The sequence below is a fragment of the Sorex araneus genome, chromosome X (assembly GCF_027595985.1).
Source record: "Sorex araneus isolate mSorAra2 chromosome X, mSorAra2.pri, whole genome shotgun sequence".
Classification (NCBI taxonomy): Eukaryota; Metazoa; Chordata; class Mammalia; order Eulipotyphla; family Soricidae; genus Sorex; species Sorex araneus.
The window spans coordinates 108598394-108625819 of NC_073313.1; the positions used below are offsets into that span (position 1 = coordinate 108598394).

Below are 27426 nucleotides of genomic sequence, written 5' to 3' on the forward strand. Positions count from 1 at the left end.
AGATATCCTACTGTTATCTCTCTGGAATTATCCCTTCTGAGGAATAAAGGAGATGGGGTAGGTTGGATGGAGGAAGGGACATGAGACCTTAGTTGGAGATAAATTAATTTACCTGGGCAGCGAGGACAGCACAGATGAGGAATATGCACAGGAGAGAGGCAATGAAGACTTGGACATCTAACTCGGCTACAGAGAACATTTCCATTCTGAAAGACAGAAAGCAAAAAATATAAAAATAAACTTTTTCCTAGGGTCACTGGGACATGCCTATTTGGGAGATAGTCATGCAGGGACTCACCCAGATAATGTATAACACATTCCAGAGAAGCTGAATGAAATCACCACTATTTTTCCTTTCCCATCATTAGCACCTAATTTGGGCTGTTTGATAACATGCTGGCATAGTTTTATAAGACTGGAATCATTGCTACTACAGTGTTCAAAACCTCCCACAGTAAGTGGGAGGCTTATTCTACCTACCTCTGTGGCATATCTATCATTCCCCAGCTTGAGCTGCAGAGCCTAGTCTGACTTCATTATCACCTGTTCAATGCCCCGGAAGGGAAGAGATGAGTTACGGGTCCATTGAGTTGCTACCCACACCAGACAAAAAGTATCTCTAACATGTGGATCCTCGACTGTACATTATACTGTGTGACAGTTCTTTCCATTTCACTCAAGTTGTTTTAAAGAAAAGTCTGGAGTTTGTAATTATATCTAGGACCCCATATGATTTACAGTTACAAACAAGATTTTTAGCTCTGACATCACTCAACCATTTCTAGAATACAAGAAACCTTCAGAAAAAAATTCCATTAATACTGTCAATCCATAATTCATTTGAAGCAAGTGATTCCTTGTGTTCCTCAATCTTTTGTGAGGAAGGATATGATGAAGATGGAGAAAGACAAGATGCTTAGAGGGTCCAAGAGATAGTTCAATGGACCAGAGAGAACATTTTGCATTCAGGATATCCAAGTTCAAGCTGTAGTACTTCATAGTGTCTCCTGAACACCCCAACAATATTCCCTGAGTACTAAACCAAGAAATGACTCTAAGTACCACTGGGTATGGTCCCACCCCACCCCTAAAAAAGAGAGAAGATGCTGGGCACTTAAACTGCTTGCATTGAAATCTTAGTAACATTTCACTGCTCTAAGACAGCAAAGCCTCAGATCCCAAGGGTTAGTTATCCATTTCAAATGTGTTGGGTCATGAATCAGAAAAAAATCGTGTTATAGAAGGTAGCTAAACTATCCCCAGGTGATTGAATAATTGCCCTAGCAACTTATGGGGAGGTTTCTTTTAACTTTTACATATTTTTTATCATGTACTTTCTAGAATGAAATTCTGGAGTGCTGCTGCTTGTGCAAACACTATAGAACTTCCTTATGCATCACAGTGCTCCTCACTATCCATGATACATCATCTTGAAATGAGATCACCAAAGTACATCATAAACCATTCTTCCTGGCTTAAATCATACTAAATTCTCCATAGTGTTTTATACTAAATATCTGTTCTAGAGTTAATAAATTAATAAAATAATAACTAAACACAGAAACAAGAGAGAAGACACAGAGGAGAGAAGACACAGAAAGGCAGAGGCAAGACAGAAAGGCACAGGCAAGACAGAAAGGCACAGGCAAGACAGAAAGGCAGAGGTTAGACAGAAGCAAGGAGAAGAGACAGAAGTGGAGAGAGGAGATACAGAAGCAGAGACAGAGAGAGGTCGGAAAAGACCAGAGGAGAGAATACAGAGAAATAGAGTGACAGACAGAAGAGAGTACAGTGGCACACACAGAAGCAGAGCACAAGGAGGAACCATCCCGATCAGGTCCATACACAGTGGCTGGAGAGCACCAAATGAGAGCGGCGAGAGAGAGAGAGAGAGAGAGAGAGAGAGAGAGAGAGAGAGAGAGAGAGAAGAGAGAAAGAGAGAGAGAGAGAAAGAGAGACTGTGTCTCCCCGAGAGCCTGTGAACAACACAACACAACACACATCATCACCTCCTCCCGTGTGCGTGCTTCTTTGTATTTTTCACAATATGTAAGTACAGGATATTATTCATTGCATAGATGGCATTCAAGCTCCCCAACACAATTTAATGTGAGTGTACAAGAAACAAAGGGAAGCTATGAGAAGTCGAATCTTCAGGAGGTACAGACCAAAGTTTCCTAGTATCAATTCCAATACTGTTCATTATTAGCTGGGGTGATAACAGGAAATATATGTGCCCAATTATTTAATAATTGAACATAGTTTTAAAAAGATGTTTTCTTATCATTCAACACTATAATAACACCCCTCACCTCTGCTCCTGCTATCAACTTATTCTGCCTTCTCCCACCAAGTTTCGGATAACTTGTCAAGGAGATCATAACTGTTTAACCACAGAAACTACCAAGGGATCCCATGAAAATCAAACTCAAAGTTAACAGAGGTGAGCTAGAATATAGTCATTTCCCTTGCAATCACCTTCCTATCTTCATTTAGGCTTTTCTCATTCATGTTTTTTGAGTCAACTGGGCACTGAAAGCATCTCTGTATGTTAAAGACCCAAATGGAAAATCATATGTTTGAGCGATTGTACCTCTGAACAGATGCAGTTCACACAGTAAACCAGTCCATATGGTTCCAGGTAAGGATGCCATCTCTCACCCACTCTGTACTTCTTATCTTGAAACACACAATATGTCTCTGAATCTGTGACAAAAAGGTATTAAAAATTCCTCTTAGAAAGCATACTAAATAATTAAATTTAAAGACAATCACAGGTTACATCAATTTTAGTATACATCAAAGGAAAAATCAAAGGTAATGGTTCTAGAATTCTTCCTATACTGTGCATTTTATTATGCTTTGCTTTTTTGCTACTATTATGACCCACCAAAGTGGGAATTACTATCAGTGTTGTTTTGTTGATGAGGGACATCAAGAGTCATATAGCTTGTAAGTATCTGACTTGGAACTCAAAACTCAGGTTTATTTCATAATGAAGTAAAAATCTTAACTACTACTTTGTTATGATAGTAATAAAATAAAGGAGCATGTCATGTGTCCTTTTGGAAAAGGCTGTGCCCAGTACTGCGGAAATTCATGCTAATGACTAGCCTGCTGACCTATCAGAACATTCTCCATCTGGCTGTTGGTGAGATATGACTGATGGACTAAACACATGGTGTTAGGTCCATGTTGTAAATGGCTTTGCCCACACAGGTTCACATCATTCAATTATTAAATAAATATTTGAACACTTACTCCTTGTGAGGCACTCTATTAAGTGTTAGGGTGGGGTAATGGTGAGCAAAAATACACTCAGTCATTACTCTCATTCAGCTAACAGATTTCTTGTATTAAACAATTACCAATTAACTCAAAAGTAATGTCTTCTTTCCCTTTGCTGGGATAGGTATTTGGTAGCCCTTATTAGTTACTGAGCACTTTGTATGTTTCTTGTCTGATTTTACATATTTTATTTCTCTATCAGGGTTAAATGTACTCAAAAGTGGGCAACATTTATCTTTTATTCTCTATCACATGCCTGGCACACGTGGCAAATAGATGTAAAGAACTCAAAAAATATTGGTAAACAATTTTTTTTAATTTTTACTTTTTTAAATTAAATTAATACCTTAATTTTAATATTGAATCACCATGAGATAGTTACAAGCTTTCATGTTTGGGTTACAATCACACAATGATAAAACACCCATCCCTCCACCAGTGCACATTCCCCACCACCAATATCCCCGGTATACCCCCCTTTTCCCACCCTCCCCCTACCTCCATGGCAGACAATATTCCCCATACTCTCTCTCTACTTTTGGGCCTATTGCTTGCAACAAAAGCACTGAGAGGTCATCATGTTTGGTCCGTTATCTACTTTCGGCACGCATCTCCCATCCTGACTGATTCCTTCAGCCATCATTTTCTTAGTGATCCTTTCTCTATTCCATCTGCCTTTTCTCCTCTGCTCATGAAGCAGGTTTCCAGCTATGGGGAAATCCTCCTGGCCCTTGTATCTACTGTTATTGGGTGTCAGCCTCATGTGACGGTGAACAAATTATTAAATCTTATATTTTATTTCCTCATTCCATTCTCCTGTACCTTCTGTACAGGGTCACAATAAACCAAGAAGCCTCTTGTTACAAACATTAGTTACATTAGTTTATGCTACTGTTCTGCACACATTTTCATGATGATAAAAACATAAAAAAGACAAAGACACAAGAAATTTAGATAACATGCATCAAACCAATAAATTATTAAAATAAATAATGTATCAATACCAAATATTTTAATTATTCTAATCAATAAAAAAGACTAACCAAATCTACAGAAAAATTATATAATGTGATTTGAGTCTAATGAAGAAACACAATCATCAAGAAATAAAAATACAGTCAATGTCACTAGTAATTTGATACTCAAAGCAAATAAATATGACAATGAAGTATCATCTCCAGTGAGAATGGTTTATATAAAAAATACCATGGTCCCCTGAGCCAGACAGGAGTGATCCCTGAAATCAGAGTCTGGAGTAATCCCTGAACACAGCCGGGTGTGGCCCAATTTTTTAAAAAAACATACCAGAAACAGCTGATACTGTCAGGGATGTGGTGAAAAAGAACCATTATTCACTGTTGGAATAAATTTTTTCTGGTCAGTCTTCAAGGAAAACAATATGGAAATATCTCAAAAAAATAAGAACAGAGATTCCATATGGCCTGGGTATTACACTTCTTGGTATCAGTTCTCCAAACTTAAAAACATTAGCTCTTGCAGATATTGAATTTTGATTACAGAACTGAGATTACAAAGGGTGGTGGGATACATATTAGGAGGGGAAGGACTAGAAGTAACATAAAACAGTGGTAGATGGTCTTGGGCTCTTTGGTGGTAGTCAAAATATTGTAACTTTGTAAACCAAAACCATAAACATTAACACTATTTTAACTGTTTGCCCAAGTTGCAGTTAAAAAACTACACTGAGATAAATGCTCCTGAGAAACTTACTGCTTCAAAGATAATCTATGTTTTATTTTCAGCAGCCCACATGATAAATTCCAATATTGTATTCAAAGCTTGTGATCCCTGAATGCAGAGCAGAGCCAAAAAACCCACATAACAATATCCCTCATAAATGTAGGTAGCAATACTATTAACAAAGTTTTACCAAATTAATCCAACATTACATAAACTAAAAATATTAAAAGAATAATATTTTATAAGTGGGATTTACTGTAGAAATTAAAGGATATCTTAATGTTAAAAAATCATGTTAGGTAATTCACTTTATCAATAAGCTTTAGGACAAGAACACTTCCAATAATTGCAATAGATGCAGAAAAGAAACATTTGATAAAATTTTATATCCATTCATAATATAAACTCTCAGCAAACTAGAAATGGGACATTTTTCATCTGACGAAAGAAGTCTATAAAAATCCTACTATTAAAATCAAACTTAGTGTCCAAAGACTAGAGATCACAAAGCCAGCTGGATCAAGTACAAAAATAAGAAGCAAAAACTATAAGAAAAGCTGAAACATGCAATTTGCCATTACGTGGATCAGTCCAGTGTCTCACTGAATGGGATAATACTACATGAAGTGAGTCAGAAGGAGAGGGACAGTTAGAGAATGATTTCTCTCATATGTGCAATATAAAAATGTATAGTCATCTAATAACAAACGTCCAAAACCAAAAGAATCTGTTAATTGATCTATAGAAATGAGTTTGGGGGCTGGAGCGATAGCACAGCAGGTAGGGCATTTACCTTGTACACAACCGAGCTGGGTTTGATTCCCCGCATCACATACGGTCCCCTGAGCACCGCCAGGAGTGATTCCTGAGTGCATGAGCCAGGGGTAACCCCTGTTCATCGCCAGGTGGGACTCAAAAAGCAAAAAAAATAGAAATGAATTTACCATAGTGAGATATGGAGGTTGGTGGAGGATATCTTTGACACATGGTGGAGGGAAACAGACACTCTATGGGGATGAGGACGTGATGTTGGAACATTGTATGCATAAAACCCTATCATTAGTAGTAATGTAAATCAAGGTGACAAAATTAAAATCAAACAAATTTAAACACATATATTGAAATTTTGATTATTGAAAATTAAAATAATAAAAATGTTTTAATTTATAGATAAGAGTATCTACATTGAAAAATATAAATCTATTTTTAAATTACATTACAAGAGTGGTGAAAAGTGTTGGGAAATTTGTTGGTGATAGAGTAAAGTAATTTTATTCATTGTTATCATAAACATTACCACTATTTTGTAACCATAGTACCAAAACTATTATTTAAAAATTATAAAAAGGACACATTATAAAACTTCAGAATACAAAGACAATGTTTAAACATATCATATTTAAATATTTTATAGTGAACAACTGGAAATTTGAAAAAAAGTATATTTGCAATCACTTTCAAAAAATATGTAAGCGCTGAGGTATAAATTTAACAAACACACACAAGATATTCACTCATTAACCTACAAAACCCTGGTCAAAGAAATCAAAGATGCTTAAAATGGAGATACATGTTTAATTATTGATTGGATGATGAGATACAGGTAAGAGGTCAATTCTCTCAAAAGTGATACAGATACAGCCATCTAAATACAAAAACAAGCAAGTGTCTGAAGGTATAATACAGTGGATAAGCATTTGTCTTGAATGCAGCTTAAACAAGATTGATCTCTGGTGCCACTTATTGGTCCCTAGAGCTCACCACCAGTGTTAGAAGAGACAGGGGTATTCCCTGAGCACATTCCAGTGTGGCCTCTGTACAAAAAAATATAGCAAAATACCATGTAAAAATGGAAAACAATATGGATCTTTCTCAAACAATTAAAAATAGAAATCCAATAGGACCCAGTGATCCCACTTCTTGACTGAGCAGCAATCCCAAGAACACTACTATGTCACTGTATTACTGTATCACTGTCATCCTGTTGTTCATCGATTTGCTTGAGCGGGCACCAATAATGTCTCCATTGTGAGACTTGTTACTGTTTTGGGCATATTGAATACACCACGTGTAGCTTGCCAGATTCTGCCATGCAGGCGAGATACTCTCAATAGCTTGCCGGGTTCTCTGAGAGGGACAGAAGAATCGAACCCAGGTTGTCGGAGTGTAAGGTAAATGCCCTACCTGCTGTGCTATCACTCCAGCCCATAAATAAATACTAATACATGCCTCTATTAATAAATAAAAATAAAAATAAATAGTAAATAATAATACAGCAGAATATTATGCAGCCACTAAAATTGTGGGTAAAAAGTCTCAGTGACATGAAGAAAATCCTTTTAAGTATAAAAACGTAGAACATAGGCTACATATACAAAACACGGCACAATAACTACTTAATGCAGTAATTATTTACATGTATTATCTATGGTCTCAATTATTATTGTTAATGCAAAGAAAATTAACTTTAACTGTCTAACCTATCTAGCCAATGCCATTAAGCTTACAAAATTTTTCTAATATTTTTCAAATTTTTATAATAAGGAAATATCACTTTTATAACCAGAAAGGTAACATATATTATTAATTCAAAAAGCAGATTTTATTATGCCTTCAAAACTTTCCAGTTTTACTGCCAAAAGAATTTTCAACAAGCATAAATCACATCTTCTAGGATTTATTCTAAGAAACAGATCTTATTTCCATAAGATGTGACATCTAGACTTAGACACTAAGAAGATGAAGACTGCAGGAGGCACGAAGAGTTAAAATCAAAATTACAACCAACTTATATTTTCAGCTACCACAGGAAAGTATCCTTTCACTGTCAAACAATAAAACAATGGTGAAGATTCACAGTTTCCAGTAGGCCACACTGAAGGTGGAATTAACCGATGGAAATAAGAGTGAAATTATTTACCCAAAGTGCTAACCAGGACAGCAGACACCAATACCATTGCCCTAGTTTATTTTGCCAGAGAAGGCAATGTACACCACATCTTCAATAAAAGGCACCAGAACAACAACATAGGCAAACAACCAGCAGACATATAACCTATCTAAATTCAAATAGACAAAACCAGAAATTTGAGGAAATTTGAGGAAACTTTTATATTATATCCCATACATTCATACACACATATACCACAAAAAGAAGGCCTTTGATTCTGTTAAGACTGAAGGCAGTCATCGAAGCCCTAGACAAACAGGGCATTCAAACTCAGTACATCAGGATCCTCCTCGAGCTGTATTATGGATTCACCATCAGGATCTCACCATTCTACAAGGAAGTGATCATTGAAGTAAAGTGAATTGTTCTGCAGGGTGATACCATTTCACCGAAACTCTTCAGTACCACCCTCGAGAATATCATGTGACAACTGGAATCGGAAGGAATGGAAGTGAAGATAGATGGTTACACCACCTCCGCTCCGCTGATGACATCATTCTAATAAGACCAAACATTAGCCAAGCAGCACAAATGCTGGCTGACTTCCGCCTCAAGCTTTGAAAGGTCGAACTGCAGCTGAATTTCAGCAAAACAATGTTCATGAAAAACAAACTAGTCCCTGACGTTCCATTTGCTCTCAATGGAATGAACATCTCAGAATGCAGCAGCTAAGTGTACCTGGGTCGAGAACTCAACATGAGGAATGACTTGACACCAGAACTTCACAGGAGGAAGAGAGCAGCGTGGAACGCCTTCAAGAGCATCAAAGAAGTGGTTAAGAGGACAAAGAACCTCCAGCTCTGGGCATATCTTTTTTACTCCACCTTTCTTTCTGCACTAACATACATCTCAGAGACCTGGGCCCTACGAAAACAGGATGAGAACGCTATTCGGGTATGCCAAAGAGAAATTAATATATTAATATATTAATTATATGTACATTATATGTACATTTCACTCAAGTGAGAGAAGGAATCTGAAGTTCTGACCTCCGTCAACGATCAATCATCAGGGACGCTGTCTTGTTTGCCAAGGTGTCAAAAATCAGATGTGCTGGACACGTAATGCTATTAAGAGGTGACTGCTGGACTAGAGCTGTTACTGACTGAATTCTACAGGATGTCAAAAGACCTCGTGGCCGCCCATCTACGAGATGGTCAGACTTCTTTGTCAAAACCCTGAATGAACGGTTTGAGGGTCTTCCTGTTCCTGGAGCAATCAGATATCATTGGGCTACTCTAGCATGCGACAGGGATGAATGGAGATATTACTGGCACCCGCTGGAGCAAATCGAAGATCAATGGATGACAAGTGATACACACAAAACAAGGATGTTGGCCTACATGATTTAAAGATGTTTTCAGTTAAAAATTCTATGATTCCAATGCCTAAATTTAATCTCTAGCAAGTTAAAATATCTCATCCTTAAAGATTATTCAAATCATCAAAAGAAAGGTTAACTGTCTTTCAAAAGTCTTAGATTATAGTGGAATGTAACAAAGCTTCATTAGCTGCAAAGACAGGTGATTCTGCCCAGCCACTAACAGCCTCTCCTGAATACAGCTAACCTTCAAGCTCAACTTTATTTGACTAGCTAAACTTACAGAAGAGTATGGATAGCTCATCCAGGAACAAAGTTTCTGAATGGCAGGACAAAGTGTCAGGAGAAAAAGAACCATAAAATGAACTAAGAATAGAAGTCTAACATCAGCCATTACAACCATGTTCATAACAGCACTCAGTATACTAACAAAAGTCTGAAAACAACTCAATCTACAACAGTTGAATGGAACAAGACTTTGTGACATAGGGGCTGGAGCAATAGCACAGCGGGTGGGACATTTGCCTTGCATGTGGCCAACCCGGGTTTGAATCCCAGCATCTCATATGCTCCTCTGAGCACCGCCAGGGGTAATTCCTGAGTGCAGAGCCAGGAGTAACCCCTGTGCATAGCCAGGTGTGACCCAAAAAGCAAACAAACAAAACAAACAAACAAAAAACCTGGAAAGGGCCTGGAGCAATAGCACAGCGGGTAGGGCGTTTGCCTTGCACGCAGCGGACCCGCGTTCGGCATCCCATATGGTCCCCAGAGCACCGCCAGGAGTTGTTCCTGAGTGCAGAGCCAGGAGTAACCCCTGAGCATAGCCGGGTTTGACCCCCCCAAAAAAAGAAGTTGTGACATATACATACAATGAAATACTATTAAGCTATAGAAAAGATGAAACCTTACTGACAATGTGGATGACATTAGAGGGTATGTTGTTAAGTGAAATAAAGTCACAGGGAGAAGTAAAAATATCAGATGTTCTCTCTCATTATTGGTATATACAGAAACAAAGGAAGTGTAAATAAAGTAAGGAAGCAAAGACAGTGTAATGATAACAAACAGACTTTGACCATAGAAATTAAATTACAAAGTAGGGGTGGAAAGGAAGAGAGGGATTTATGGACAGGAAACAAAGAGACAGACTGTAGTGATATCACCACAGTAGTGAAGGGCCTTAAGCAATTTGATGATGTAAGTACAGTTAGCTTTATATACTATAAACATTAAACACTAATAGAATCATATTACCCCAAATGCAATAATATTAAGCTAATATAAATTGATAATGTAAGGACATTTTAATTATTGTCTCTCACTACTAGATAGATCAACTAACTTGGCAAAACCTTGCAAGGAAACATTGGACTTAAAGAAAGAAATGCAAGAGTTAGGCCTAACAGACCCAAATAAGGCCTTTTATGCCCAAAAGTCAAATATTAATTTTTTTCCAGTGAACATGTGATATTCTCTAAGCCAAACTACATGTTGAGTCACAAAACATATCTCCAGAAAACCAAGAAGAAATCCTATCAGCTCTCAGAACGTGATGCTTTGAAATTGGAAATTAATCACAAACACAAAGAGGGAATCTTGAACACTTGCAAATTCAACAATTTACTGCTGAATACCACTGGGTCAAGCAGGAAATTAAAGAAGAAACCAAAGATTCCTGGAAGCAAACTAGAATGAAGACATGACCTACCAGAACAAATGTGACACAGCAAAAGTGCTGTAAATTGGAAACTTCACAGCAATGCACTCCCTCAGAAGAAAACAAGGAAGGGCCCAAATAAATAACCTAACTGCACAGCTTAAGCTACCATAAAAAGACCAAGAAAGGAAACTCAAGGTAATCAGAAAGAGATAAATAATAAAACTTAGAGCACGGACTGGATATAGTAGAGGAAGTAGGGCACTTGCCTTGCACATGGATGACCCAGGTTTGATCTTAAACATGACGTATAAGTAATCCAAGTATCACCAGAAGTGACCCCTAAGTGTGCAGCCAGGAGTAAGCCCTGAACACTATGGGTTGTGGCCCAAATACAATAAAAGAAAAGGTTAGAGAGCAGGTAAATATTTCATTGATAGTTTTTTTTTTATTTTTAATTACCACGTATAACAGTTACAAAGTTATTCATTATTAATTTTCAGGCATATAATGTTCCAACACCTATCCCTTCAGTGGTTTCCATATCCCTCCACCAATGTCCCCATATTTCCCTCCCACCCCAGCTTGCCTCTAGAACAGGCACTTTTCCCCCTCCACCATTGTCCTAGTGTTCCCTTCATTAATTTGTCACCACTGCACGTTCAGTCCAGTGGCAAGCTTCCTACTGAAGAACATGTCTGCTCTTCATTTCCATTGCCTTTCTGACTTTATTATTGTTTTGTGAAGTTTTTTATAACTCATATAGATAGATCATTCTGTGTCTGACCCTCTCACTCTGACTAACTTCACTCAACATGATACTCTCCAAATCCATCTATGTAGAAGCAAATTGCGTGACTTTATCTGTTCTTACTACCGAGTAGTATTTCATGTGTACTATAGGTTCTTTATATAGTCATCTGTTTTGGAGCACTTGGGTCGTTTCCATACTTTAGCTATTATTAATAGTGTTGCAAACATAGCAGTGTAGCTGTCTTTCCAACATGGAGATATTATAAGCAAAAAGTGAAAAATGAGTGTTGGAGAAATTGCTCAGAAAGCTGAGTAGACACTTTACAACAATGAGGCCAAAAGTCAATTCCTTGCACTACATGTAGTACCCTGAGAACTGGGCCAGTAGTCCCCAGGACTTGGAAGTTGTGGAGACCCCCACAAAAGTTAAAATAAATCTTAAAATGTAGTGTGACTAGAAAAATAGCACAGAGATTAAGGCACTTGCCTTGCATGCGGCCAAGACCAGTTCTATCCCCAGGACCACACAGACTGCACTTACCCCAGCACCAGCACAGAGACAGGTATGGTCTCTGAGAACCACCAGTTCTTGCCACGCCCGCCTCGCCCCCTGCTTCCAACCTGCCTCTATGGCAGGCACTTTCCATCTCTTTCATAGAATCTTTAACTAGTTATCTATTCTCGGGCACTGCAGTTGTTTCCAGATTCTGGCTACTGTGAGCAGTGCTTCAATGAACGTACAAGTGAAGATGTCATTTCTATTTTATTTATTTTATTTTTATAAAGTTGCTCACAATAATTTATTACATTTGATATTCCAACACCAATCCCACCAACATTACACCATCTCACCACCATATTTTGAATATTTCTACCCAGAATCCCAAAGCCTCCCCCCAAACAGGACCTAAATTATTTTTTATTGCTGGTTATGAATATTGCACTAAAATTGTACAAAACTATTACCTTAGAGGAAAGCCTGAGAAGATTATAATTCACCCTGGAGCCATTAAGCAATTGTCTTGGTATATCAGTGGTATAGATTATAAGCTGTCACTACAAGAATTTAAAAATTTTAAATACACTGGTGCAGCTGACATTAATTTAAATTTTTGACTAGATGTTAACTTTGGGGTATGGAGGTATCTCTGAAGCATGTTGCTCATGTTGCTCTCTTTCGAGACACTTATTTCTGAGTTTCTGGATCATGGCTATTAATGAATTTATATGGCGCCAGAGGCAGTTGATGGGTGTGACTGTCAGGCTACTAGAAACACAGAGAGATGGGGGGAGGTCACCAACTCCCGACTCTTCGTCGAGTCTGCCTGGAGATTTCGGTCACAAGTCTGACATTTCTGAGTTTTTCAGCAGATTCACACATTAATGAGGCTCATAAGGCTGTGGAAATCAACCATGAGTGTGTCGTTGATTGAATTCTGGAGGATTTCAGCTACCAGGGCTAGTTGGGGCAGGTGGAGAGGACTCACCCTCCCCCCCTCTGGGTTACACACGGTGAGACAGCCTGGTGCAAGGTCCTGGAGCATCCCTGAGGCATGTTGCTTGTGTTGCTCTTTTCCCAGAGATTTATCAAAGATGTCATATCTGCTGTATGTTTTTGGGATCCCAGGTGGTATATTCGAAGAAGTGGTATTGCTGGGTAATATGGAAGCTCAATTTCTAGTTTTCTGAGGAATTCCCTTATTATTTTCCAAAAAAAGGACATTCCACCAACAAAGGAGAGTTCCTTCTCCCCGAATCCTCACCTGCATTGGTTGTTCTTATTCTTTTTGATGTGTGCCAGTCTCTGTGGTGTAAGATGATATTTTATTGATGTGATTTGCATCTCCCTGATGATTAGTGATGTAGAGCATTTTCCATGTGCCTTTTGGCCATTTGCGTTTATTCTTTAAATTATTTTTTTGTCATTTCTTCTCTCCAATATTTATCTTTAACAATTTATTTTTCTTTCTTTTTGGGGTTGCTTTGTTCTTGGAGTTACTCCCAGCTCCAAGCTCAGGTATCAATGCTGGTGGTGCCCAAGGGACAATGTGGTTCTAGGACCTTAACCCTGTCCTCACACAAGCAAAGCATGTTCTCAGTCCTTCGAGTTATCATTCTGACTCTGGGCCCCTTTTTCTTCTTATGTATTAATACCATGCTATAAATTTCATTTAAGGACTGTTTTTGCTGAATCCCATGAAATTTGATAAGGTGTATTCTATATAGTTCGCATTTTTTTAATTTCTGGAGATTTTTCTTAATCTTTGTGCTATTTAGAAGTATATGGTTCAATCCATAAATACTTTGGGAGTTGGCAACTATTCTATTACTGATCTCTAGTACAGTATGAGGGAATATTTTTGGTTATATTTTCTAATTTTTAAAATTTGCTACAGGGTGTTTCGTGAATCATATGATTCTGTGTGATTGAGAGGAATGTGGGCTCTGCTTATGTTGGGAAGAAATGTTCTTTAGATATCAATTAGACATGGCTGGTGCATGGTGTTACTTACTGATTTTCTGACTGTTGGATTGATCCATTACTAATAGAAGGTAATAAAAGTCTTAAATTATACTGGAGAATATTTTTAACTGCCATTATATTGGTTTTTTTTCTTCACAAATTTTGATGCTACTAGGTACCTACCTATTATGGTCCATGCTCAGAAGTCTGATTTTGTCAAAAATAAAGATATTCCCATTTTCTGTAGTTTCATGTTACATCTTTCTCCATTCATTTCATTTCAATCTTTATGCATTTTTATATTTCAAGTGGGCTTGTTATGAACAACATACAGTAGGATGTTTGCTTTAGTAGTGTGTCTTTTTGATTAAAGAAACTTTAGTACACCAAAACAATGGAATATTATGCAGCTGTTAGGAAAGATGAAGTCATGAAATTTGCTTATATGTGGATGGTTATGGAGAGTATCATGCTAAGTGAAATGAGTAAAAAAGAGAAGGACATACATAGAATGACTGTACTTATTTCTAGAATATGAAATAACATAATATGAGACTAACACCCGGCGACAGTAGAAGACAAGGGCCAGGAATATTGCTCCATGGTCAGAAACCTGCCTAATGAGCTTGGAGTGAAGGCAGCTGGAATAGAGAAGGTATCACAAAGTTAATGATAGCTGAAGGGATCGTACGGGATGGGAAATGTGTGCTTAAAGTAGATAAAGGACTAAACATGATTGCCTCTCTGTATCTGTATTGCAAACTATAACGCCCAAAAGTAGAGTGAGATTATGGGGGAAATTGTCTGCCATAGAGGAAAGGGGAGGGGTGGGATGGGGGGAATGTGCACTAGTGGAGGGATGGGTGTTCGATCATTGTATGATTGAAACTCAAACATGAAAGCTTTGTAACTTTATCTCATAGTGACTCAATAAAAGAAAATAGTGTGTCTTTTAACCGAACATGATGGCCACCCAATACCTCTATTGCAAACTACAACATCCAACAGGAGAGAGAACAAAAGGGAATGCCCTGCCGCAGAGGCAGGGTGGGGTAGTGGGGGTTGGGATGGGGGTGGTGGGAGGGATACTGGGAACATTGGTGGAGGAGAATACGCACTGGTGGAGGGATGTAAATGAAATGCAAAGATGAAAGTTCATACGTTTGTAACTGTACCTCACGGTGATTCACTAATAAAAAATTTAAAAAAAAGAAAATAGTGTGTATCTTAATTTGTGTAGTATGTAGCTCATTCACATTCAAAGTGAGTATTCTTATTGCTGACTGTATTTGTAATTATTTTTCACAGTTGTGAAAACTATGTCCTGTCTGTCTCCCTCTTCACTTTTTATGACATTAATTCAGGAGTCTCTATTAGCAAATCAATTCAACTTATATTTTAAAAATTAGTTACAGTCCTAGAGTTTACAATTCGTATTTTTAAGTATGTGTCTCCTCATAAACATAAGACTATAGTGTTTTAGAGGGAGGAACCAAAGACTTATGATAGCAGAGTATTTGCTAATTCTTTTTCTTCATTTTTAACACTGCTGCTATTATTTCACTTTCTAAAATCTGTAAGTATTCGAAATTTATTCTGATTATTTTGAATATACTTTCCTTTTAAATTAAGAATGGGAAAATACAATATTATTTTATTTAACATTTATTCATTTATTCTCTAATATTTTCTTGTTGTAGATATAAGTTTTCACTCCTTTGTATATTTTGCTATCCAGCTGGATTTAATCTAGTAATGCTTCATTGAGTCTTTTTGCATGAAAGATATTTATTTATGATAGACAATTTTATCTACATCATTTTTCTTTTTCTAAATAAGTTCTTTCTATATTTCTTTTGAAAGACAAGCCCAGTGGTGACAAATTTCTTTAGTTTTCTTTTGACTAACACATTCTCAACTTTTTAAGTATAATTTTGCTTGATTAAACATCTAGATTGGTAATTTTTTTCTTTCAGCAATTTGTATTTAACCACAATCTAATCCTGATTGTCTGGCTACTGAAGAGAAATCAGATGCAACTCTAATTTTAGCCTCTATAGGTAATGTGTTTTTTTCTGGTTTTTCTCAAAGTATTTGTCTTTTTAGTTTATATAGTTTGGCTTTAAGGTGTAGATTTTTCATATGTATCCTTATTTGTTCTCTGGATTTTATAAACTGAGCTTTGCTGTCTGTTACTGATTTTTAAGAATGTTCAGCCATTATAACTTTAAATGTTTCTTTTATTATTGCTTTCATCTTTATGGTATTCACATTACATGTATAAAGTGTATCTTTAGTTTAATTGTTCTTGAATTTTTAGTTGCATTTAATGTCTTCTCTTTTATTTAGTATTGGGGATTGCTGTTGGCATGATTCCTTATTTCACAGATTACTTCCTTTATCATTTCCAGTCTACTTATGAGCTCAACAAAGGCATAATTCTTTGCTTTTTGTTACAATGTTTCTGATTTTTCACGTTTCCTTACAATTCTTAGAATTTCTTTGTCTACCTTTACATTACTCACATATTACTGAATGCTGTTTACTTTTCAATTAGAATCCTTAGTATAATTATTAGATGTTCCCCTTGAATTTATATAATTTAATTTTAGATTCTGCATCTCATTATTTCAAAATATCTGCCATATCTGAATATGGTTCTGATTCTTTCTTTCTTTCTTCAGATTGTGTTTCTGCCTTTTAGAATGCCCTGTAGTTTCCTACTAAAGTCAAATATTTTGTATTTGGTAAAAGGAACTGATGTCAATAACCTTTAGTGTAATATTTCATATTACTCAGGAGTTTTTGGCTAATTTTATTGTTTTTTGTGTGGTTTTGGATTTGCTAAAATTTGCTGTAGTCATTTATTTCCCTATGCTGTCTTTGGGTTTCCCTAGATGATCTTCCTTTTAAAAATTTTAATTAAGCACATATTTTACAAAGTTAATAACAATATAGTTTCAGGCATACAGTATTCCTAGTACACAATATAAATATCTCTACCAATTTCCCAAGGTTCTTCCCTCACTCTTCCCATATATCTCCTTGACAGGCACATTAAATAAAATGTAATGGGGGCTGGAGTGATAGCACAGCGGGTAGGGCGTTTGCCTTGCACGCGACAGACCCGGGTTCGAATCCCAGCATCCCATATGGTCCCCTGAGCACCGCCAGGGGTAATTCCTGAGTGCAGAGCCAGGAGTGACCCCTGTGCATCGCCGGGTGTGATCCAAAAAGCAAAAAAAATAAAAAATAAAAATAAAATAAAATGTAATGAATCACCGTGAGATATAGTTACAGACTTACAAACTTTCCTGATTACGTTTCAGTCATAAAAAGATTGAGTACCATCTCTCCACCAGTGCCCATTTTCTACCACCTGTGTTCCCAGTATACCTTCTGTCACCCCACATCCCCCCCTCCGTCCTGCCACCTCTGTCTCTCTCTCTCTCTCTCTCTCTCTCTCTCTCTCTCTCCTTTTAAGTGTTATGGTTTGCAATACATGTATTAAGTGGTCACCATGTTTTAAGTTTTGTTGTTATAGTATGGCTCTTATGCTTACAGTGTTGCTGGCTTTGTAGTTTGGATGTGTACATATACTTTACCTCTACATGATAGATGTGTCCGAGGACCCTGATTCCTGCCCCTTCTGTACACCTCTTCTTACCTTCCCTCTTTGATTTCTTTCCTTCCATGACCTTATTTCTGCCCAGAATAATTCCTCCATTTGATACCTTGAATTCCCTTGTCCTGTTATTCTATATGTCATAGATAAGTGAGATCATCTGGTATTTTTCTATCTTCTTTGAACTTATTTCACTTACCATCATATCCTCCAGTTCTATCTAAACTGGAGAAAATTTTGTTATACTTCCTGTTGCATAGTATTCCACTGTATATGTACATATATACATATACATATATATGCACATATATATGTGTGTGTATATATATATATATAGTACAGCAGGTAGGGCGTTTGCCTTGCATGTGGTCGACCCAGGTTCAATTCCTCTGCCCCCCCTCTCGGAGAGCCCGGCAAGCTACCGAGAGTATCCTGCCAGCATGGCAGAGTCTGGCAAGCTACCCACTCTATATGCCAAACACAGTAACAACAAGTCTCAACGGAGAAGTTACAACTTCATAATCTACTTGTCTTGTGTAACACCTGCATTGATTCCATATCCTAGCTATTAAACTAAGTGCTGCGATGAATAATGGTGTGAATGTATCCATTAGAATGAATGTTTCTGCATTCAAGGGGAAGAGGCCAAGAAGTGGAATTGCTGGGTCAGATGGCAGCTCAATTTTTACTTTTCTGAGAAATTTGCATATTGTATTCCATAGAGGTTGAACCATATAACATTCCCACAGCATTGGATCAGAGTTCATTTATCACCACACCCCTACAAACAGATTTTTTTCCAGTTTTTTTGGGCAGAGGATCAGGATATGTGCCTTTCTCACTAGTGTGAGATATCTTACTGTTGTCTCGATATGCATTTCCCTGATAATAAGTGATAATGATCATTTTTTAATTAAATGACAGATAAACAGTTACAGTTATCTATGGATGGGTTTCAGTCATACAATATTCTAACACTGATCCCTTCACCAGTGTACATTTCCCATCACCAACTTCCCCAATTTCCCTCTTTCCACCCCACCACCCCTAGTATGCTTCTATAGCAGATAGTTTTCTTCTCTCTCTCTCTCTCTCTCTGTGTCTCTCTTTCCTTTTGGTCATTATAGTTTGCTGTAGCTGTTCCACAGGTACAGGTTATCATATATATTCTTTACCTACTTTTAGTCCTCAGTTCTTGTCCAGAATGATCATTTCCAACTGTCATTGTCATAGTGGTCCATTCTCTATCCTAACTGCCCTCTACCCCTTCCTCCCACTTGTGACAAGCTTCCAACCATGGTCCAGTCCCTCTTGTTCAATTTGATCGTTTTTTCAATTTGATCAGTCCAAAAATGGTGATTTTATGTGGTTGTTGGCCAGGTACTTGTCTTTCTTACAGAAGAACCTGTCCATTTCTTCCCCACATTTTTAACAGTTTTAAAAATTTTTGTTGATCTTTGTGATTGATTTAAATATATCTTATATGAACGTTTTATCTGATGTGTTCGCTGCATGTTTTGCCACCTTCAGCTGGATATCTTCTAATTTTAGACCTTTTCGCTATGCAGGAACCTTTTAGTACCATTTGTTTATTTTTATTAATGTTGCCTTTGCTAATGGAATTATATCATTGAAAAAACTATGAAGTCTAAAGCTTGGAGTTTCCACCTATATTTTCCTCAATATATTTTATAAATTCTGGTCTGATCGCAGGGTCTTTGATATACATTGAATTTAATTTTGTGGAAAGTGAAAATATATGGATCCAACTTATATTTTTATGTGTGGTTATTGAGTTTCTCAACACCATTTATTGAAGAGGCTATCTTCATTCCACTCTATTTACCAGATTATTTGCTAATTAGTTGATCACTAAGTATGGGCATTCGTTCTTGAATTCTCCATTTTAACCCATTGCTCAGAGAGTATATTCTGATTTCAATATATTGCTGTTTTTATAACTATACATTTTTAATATAGTTTCAAGGTAAGTAATGAGCTATTTTCCAATTTCTTATTTCTAAGTATAGCTTTGGTTATTTGAGGTATTCTGTTCCTTAAGTGAAAAGAATATAATTTTCATGACATAGGACTCTCCTGTCTTTTGTTAAGTTTATTCCTAGATATTTCATGATTGGGGAGTATTTTTGTTTGTTGGTTGGTTACTCCCTGGGTTGCTCAGTTTTTACTCCTGGTTCTGTGCCCAGGGATTACTCTGGAAGTCCACTGGGGAACAAATTTGGTGCCGGGGATTGAACACAGGTTGGTTGAGTGCAAGGCAAGTGAAACTACGCTCTACAGTATCTCTCTGGCCTCTTGAATTAGTATTTTCACATTTTTTTGATAAATGCCCAGGACTAGTAATTTATAATCACACTGGATTTATATATATTTATATATATATAAATATATATATACACACACACACAAATATCGATAGCACAGTAGGTAGGACATTTACGTTGCATGCTGTCAACCCAAGTTCGATTCCTCTATCCCTCTCGGAGAGCCCGGCAAGCTACCGAGAGTATCCCGCCTGCACGGCAGAGCCTCACAAGCTACCCAATGTGCCAAAAACAGTAACAACAAGTCTCCCAATGGAGACATTACTGGTGCCTGCCCAAGTAAATCAATGAATAACGGGATGACAGTGCTACAGTGCTACAGTGCTATATACATATTGTTTTTTGGGTCACACCCAGTGATGCACAGAGGTTACTCCTGGCTCATGCACTCAGGAATTACTCCTGGCAGTGCTCAAGGATGCTGGGAATCGAACCCAGCATGCAAGAAAAACGCCCTATCCACTGTGCTATTGCTCCAGCCCCTGGATTTATATTTCTAACGTTTTAGTGTTTTAAGGAATATTCACCCAATTTCCACAGAAGTTGCAACAACTTCTTTATTGGGTAGGTGGACGGATTTTGGCCACACCCGGTGGAGCTAAGGGCTTAGGTCCTTGGGGATCATACCTGGTAGGGAAGATTGGGGTTACTATATGCTTCCTGCTCTACTATGGCTCTGACCCCAGAATTTGCACCAATTTTCACCTCTTCCAACACTATACCAGGTTTCCTGGTTTTATTTTTAAGATATTCTTGCCAATATTTGTCATTTTCTGCCTTTTGGTAAGCCTCTCCTCACAGGTGTGCATATCATCTCAGTGTGGTTTTGATTTCTATTTCTCTAACAATAGTTGAGAATTTTTTTTATTTGTCCCTTGGTCATCTGTATGTCTTCTTAAGGTGTCTATCACCTAAATTTTCAGACTGATTTAAAAAGTGTTGTTAATGTTCAATTCCCTTAGTTTTTTTCTTCTGATAGAGGAAGTAGCAACCTAAAAGCTCTTTATAAGTCAGACAGAAACTTAGCTTCCTTCTTGTCATTTTGCTATACATGGTATATTTAAATGTGTTATTACACTACTAATATAGAATAGTACATATATTATAAAACTACATTCTAAACTTAGATATCAACACTTTGTGCCATTAAGTATTTCTTCCATATTTACTTGCTTACTGACATAATTTCGAACCAACAGAGTTGAACCATAACTTATTAACCTGCTTAAGTTTTAGTTTGGTTCTTCTCTTTTGACAAAGTTCCATGATAAATATATTTGCATATAAACCTCTGGCTGCACTGCTGGTTACTTTCCTAATATAAATTCGTACAAGTAAATTTATTCATTTAAATTTTGTGATATTTTCTAATTATTAGTCTACGTTGCCAAATGTCAAACTATCTGACAGAAAAGCTAAACTAGTTTATTTTTCCATTAGCTGGAAGGGGGGTGTCAAACATTGGATATTTTAATTGTTTAAAAGTCTGGCAATCTGATGGGAGGAAAACAAGATTATTGCTTTTTTACCATGAAGACTGAAGACTGCTTAGGTATTCATCTTTTGTACCTTTTTATTTCCCATTTTATTTTATGATAATAGTTTTTTCAATAGTTTTATAAACTGATATTTCTGGGTTGAGTATATGTTCAAATATATTAATCAAAATAATTCAGAAGATGAAAATTACATCCTAAACAGAAAAAATATGCTTTACAGCCAAGTATTGGAATACAGTTTTCTTAGTATAGATAAAAATTAGATTTGTGAAACACAATATTCTAGAATAAAGTAGAAAATATTTTAAATATTCCATGGTTATTATCATGAGAGATTACTAATAACTTCCCATAGCAAGTGATTAACTGAAATAAGCTTTATAGCATGTACATGTTGGTGAAAAGATACTGAAAGTTTCTCTAAATAAATTTCTAAAATTACTGACAAATACCTATGTTATTTGCATTTCATGTATACAATTAATCTATCATTTCAAAATGGATCTGAGTATATACTTAGGAACAAATTAATGAAATGAAAATATTAAGAAACATTATATGGCAAGCATAAATAATCTTACTTCTATGAGTCTGTAACCACATATAAACATGGAAACTAGAAGTTACCTTTGTAAATTTAAATTAATTTAACAAATAATGCTTGCACACTATGGACTTGATTATGGATTATGTACCAGAAATAATTATCTCATTCAAGGATTGATATGGTATATACTGACTCAATATATGAAACTGGAGGAGCTTTCACTATAAGCTATGTGATCTGCATGATTTGGTGAATTATCCCTTTTTAATGGATTAAAAGAATGAGTGTAGTAGCTGGAGTGATAGCACAGCGGGTAGGGCATTTGCCTTGCACCTGGCTGACCCAGGTTCAATTCCCAGCATCCCATATGGTCCCCTGAGCACCGCCAGGGGTAATTCCTGAGTGCACAGCCAGGCATAATCCCTATTCATTGCCGAGTGTGACCCCCTACAAAATGAGTGTAATAAAATTAATATCTATGAGGGAGAAAGCCAGCACTGAAAAAATGATGTTATTAAAATGTCTCAAGTACACTTACAGATTTTTAAACTTATATGCAAATTTTTAAAATAAACTTGCAGGAAAGTTTGTTTAGAAAGGAGTAGTATGTATTGATTTTACAAAGAGACTAGTTTTATAATCTTCACATAATAGGAAAGCTGTTATCTCTTATCATGTATATTTAACACAGAATATTTTATATACACTATTAAATGCATCATTTTCAATATAGCTTAGCACACCACCATAATTCATGAACAATCACAGATTATCAAAATACCTTTCTTAGCCAGTATATTTCATTTCCTCCAAATTAAGACTCTAAAGCGTATTGAAAAATATAATATAAAGGGGGTATGGTGCCGCCAGCAGGTCAACCTATACCTGTGGGGCAAGTACATCAGCAGCCTGATGGTGCCTTCAGACTTCCAGATACCCCCAAATTGCTGCGGTGCCTTTGTTCAGACCCCAACAACTTGGGACCAAGTTTACAAAGAAATTAAACAGCCAAAAGTTAGGTATGTGGGAGACACATCCACAAACCACCTCCAGCTCAGCTATATAAGCTCATTTATTGGCCTTACTTCAGAAACCCATAAATCTCAAAAGAGATCAAAAGACGCAGTTAGGGCCTGTAGCGCAGAGGTAGGCAGGAACCCATGACTGAAAGCTCCAGGCAAGCTTAGATTGGGACTGAGTGTCCTCCCCCTAAGCCCCCAGTTTTCAGTAGCTTGACAGTCACACCCACAAACTGCCCCCCCAGCGCCTTGTAATCTCATCAATGGCCAAGACCCAGGGACTATAAACTAAAACTCCCGAAAGAGTGCTGCAGAATATCCTGACCAGGCTGCTTCACCTGGGCACCCCAGAGGGGGGCGGGTGGGAGTACTCTCTGCCTCAAGGGACCCAGCTCCGGCAGCCAAAAACCTCCACAACCAACCACCCCCATGCTCAAGGCTGCCCTTCATGCGCTCAGGCCGAGCCTCACAGATGAGTGAAGTCCTAGGGAAGCCAGGTAATGCGGAACTTTGTGACCTTGGACTCTGGGCTGAATGGAACCAAGAGCAGTGATCCTCTGCCTATTTTCCCCAGTCTCTGGAGACCCAGGAGTCATGCCCATAAGCCATCTCCTGCCGGTGCCAGATAATCTTGCCATCGGCCTTCGTCCAGATCATACAGCTGCTTCTCCCGGAAGGGAGGATAACATGAGGCCCCCATAATTATGCCACCGGACTCTGCGCCAGGCTGTCTCACACAGGGCACCCCAGAGGGGGGCGGGTGAGAGCCCTTCCCGCCCCAAGGGACCCAGCTCCAGCAGCCAAAAACCTCCATACCCCAACCGCCGCCATGCTCAAGGTTGCTTCCCATGCGCTCGGGCCGAGCTTCACATATGAGTAAACATATTTCTGGACAAATCATAAAATACCCCTTGCTCATTTTCCATAATTACACCACATTTGATGGGGTTTAGATATTAGGCAACAAATCATGGTGGGAAATATATATATATGTATATATACAAATTTTCAGCTATATATACCAAGGCACACATCACCCAAACTTTAACAATATGTTAGTGATACCCTATAGAATGTCTTAATGGCTCCTTCTAATTCACACTGTTTTCTATATGAACACTTTTTTGTAAGCATGTTCAGCAGTTCATCATAACAGACAATACAAAATATACCATTTCGGTTGTGTTTTGGGACACTGATTGGGGTTTGGGATGGAAACATCCCAAATTTGGTGGTGGGAAGGTGTAAAGGTGGTGGGATTGGTGTTTGAATACTGAATGTAATCAAACATTGTGAAATAGCTTATAAAATTAAAAAATAAAAAAGTAATGTGGAGTTCATGCTCAATTTATTCAGCTTAATCAATGGCTGAATAAATAGCAGTGCTCCTACATTATAATCACTGTCATCCCGTTGCTCATCGATTTGTTCGAGCGGGCACCAGTAATGTCTCTCATTGACAAACTTATTTTTACCATTTTGGCATATCTATACACCACGGGTAGCTTGTCAGGTTCTACTGTGTGGGCTCCATACTCTCAGTAGCTTGCCAGGCTCTCTGAGAGGGGCAGAGGAATCGAACATGGGTTGGCCACGTGAAAAGCGAAAGCCCAGCTGCTGTGCTATCGCTCCAGCGCCCTAAATTATAATATATATAATACAAAGACAGAAATTCAATTTTTTTCACTCTAAAATTGGCTCAAAGACTAAAAAGTAGGTAAAAAGAGGTGTTTAAAAATCAATGTAAGCTCAGGCAGCGTGGTGATTACTAAACAGGCGTGAACTCGGTGGCGCGGGACGAGGCGGGGGGGAAAAATAGAAAAGTTATGTAACAAACAGCGGGACTTAATATCTCTACATTCTCAGCAATGGAGAGCTATCAAATGCTTCCTTGACAGTAGGACTGTCTTTTCTTTTTTGGGGGGAAACCCTAGCAACAATAGTGAGTTATGTGTTGAAACATGGAATGTAACCAAGATAAAGCATAAACGAAGTGAAATTTATCACTTTCAAGGGCAGGGACTGGGGAGGCGGGAGGGGGCGGGAGGTATAATGGGGTGGTTGGTGATGGAATATGGGCACTGGTGAAGGGAAGGGTGTTTGAATATTGTATAACTGACATAATCCTGAGAGAACTATGTAACCCTCCACATGGTGATTCAATAAAATTTATTTTAAAAAAATCAATGTAAGCAAGTGAAAACAGAGATAAATAAATGGGACTACCTTAAACTAAGAAGCTTCTGCACCTCAATAGATACAGTGACCAAAGTACAAAGACAGCCTACAGAATGGGAAATTATATTTACCCAATACGCATCTGATAAGGGGTTGATATCAAGGATATACAGGCACTGGTTGAACTCCACAAGAAGAAAACTGCCAACCCAATCAAAAGGTGGGGTGATGGACAGAAATTTTCCCAAAGAAGAAATCCGAATGGCTGAGAGGCATATGAGAAAATACTCGACATCACTAATCATCAGGGAGATGCAGATCAAAACAACAATGAGATATCATCTCACACCACAGATACTGGCCCACATCCAAGAACACAAAGCAATCGGTGTTGGCATGGATGTGGGGAGAAAGGGACTCTTCTTCACTGCTGGTGGGAATGCTGACTGGTTCAGCCCTTTTTGAAAACAATATGGACGATTCTCAAAAAATTAAAAATTGAGCTCCCATTTGACCCAGCTATACCACTCCTGGGAATATATCCCAGAGAGGCAAAGAGGTATAGTAGAAATGACATCTGCATTTCTATGTTCATTGCAGCACTGTTTATAATAGCCACAATCTGGAAAAAAACGGAGTGCCCCAAAACAGATGACTGGCTAAAGATACTCAGGTACATCTACACAGTGGAATACTATACAGCTGTTAGAAAAGATGAATTCATGAAATTTGCATATAAGTGGATCAACATGGAAAGTATCATGTTGAGTGAAACGAGTCAGAAAGAAAGAGACATACATAGAAAGATTGCACTCTTATGTGGAATATAAAGTAGCAGAAAGGTACAAGCTAGCAATGATGCAACTTCTGGCAGAAATTTCTCTGGACTTAGTTACTGAAATACTAAAATACAGAAATCCAAAACCTTGCGGCCACTGTTGTGGCCACACGACCTCATATCTCTTCATTCTCAGCAATGGAAAACAAATTATCAAATGCTTCCTTTCAAGCAGGTCCGACTTTGGGAGGAGAAACTCCAAACAATAATAGTGAGTTCTTTGTTGAAATATTGAATGTAATAAAAGTAAAGAGAAAGTAAAGTGAAATTTATCAGCTACACAGGCGGGGTGTCTGGGGGGTTTGGTGAGACGGGAGGAGGTTTACTGTGGTTCTTGGTGGTGGAATATGTGCACTGGTGAAGGGATGGGTGTTCAAGCATTGTGTAACTGAGACTTAAGTCTGAAAGCTTTGTAACTTTCCACATGGTGATTCAATTAAAAAAAAAAAGAAAAGATGAATAAAAAAGAAAAAAATGAATAAGAAATAAAGATGCAGACTACAATAAACAAAATAATATTTGCAAAAGAAAAAAACTGGGAACCTTTTCACAATTATTTTTCAAGTGTACCTTTTCCCCCTATTCTCCTCTCTTAAATATGTCTGTATGTATATGTTGGTTCACTTAACGGTGTTCCACACTTTGAAGCATTTTTAATGGGTGTTTTTTCTATCTTTCCCTCAAACTGTATAAAATTAGTTAACGTATTTCTCTTTTTTTAAAAAAAAGCAATGGAGTGTGGACAGATTGTACGGGACTTAAGGCACTTGCCTTGCATGCACTTATATCAGTTCATTTCCTGGCACCACATACATTCCCCAGAGAACCACCAGAAGTGATCACTGAGTAGAAGAAAAAGAGTAGCTCCTGAGCAGTACTGATATCACCCAACCCCCAACTACCACCGCCAAAGAAAGAAGCCAAGAAACAAGGTCCTAAAATCAGTCAAATGACAGTAGTAAACACAATGATAACAAAAACAATAACTAATTTACGAATTCAATTAGCTAGTTTAGAAATTCCTATGAGCCAGGGCTATTCTTAGGGTTTTGTATAAATTAATTCACTAAATTCTCACAACAACGCTAAAAACTAGGTTCTGTAACTATCCTCATTTTACAGATAAGGTATCTAGGCAGGGAGGTTTGGTATTGGCATGGATAATCAAGGTATAGAGTTGGAATTCAAGTTAGTATAGGTACAAAACCAAGTTACATACCCATTACAGAATTCTGCTTCTC

The 27426-nt window shown here is 37.6% G+C and overlaps 1 protein-coding gene across 2 annotated transcripts in view; it reads right to left on the reverse strand.

Annotated features, from left to right (window-relative positions):
* Nucleotides 1–27426, reverse strand: part of CHRDL1 (chordin like 1) — a 153003-nt gene that overhangs the window by 107339 nt on the left and 18238 nt on the right. For both annotated transcript variants that reach the window (XM_004606302.2, XM_004606301.2), the window contains exons 3-4: nt 2594–2706; nt 113–206 (exon numbers count right to left, since the gene is read on the reverse strand). In XM_004606302.2, the coding sequence (XP_004606359.2) occupies nt 113–206; nt 2594–2706 (207 nt within the window). The remainder of the gene's footprint in view (nt 1–112; nt 207–2593; nt 2707–27426) is intronic.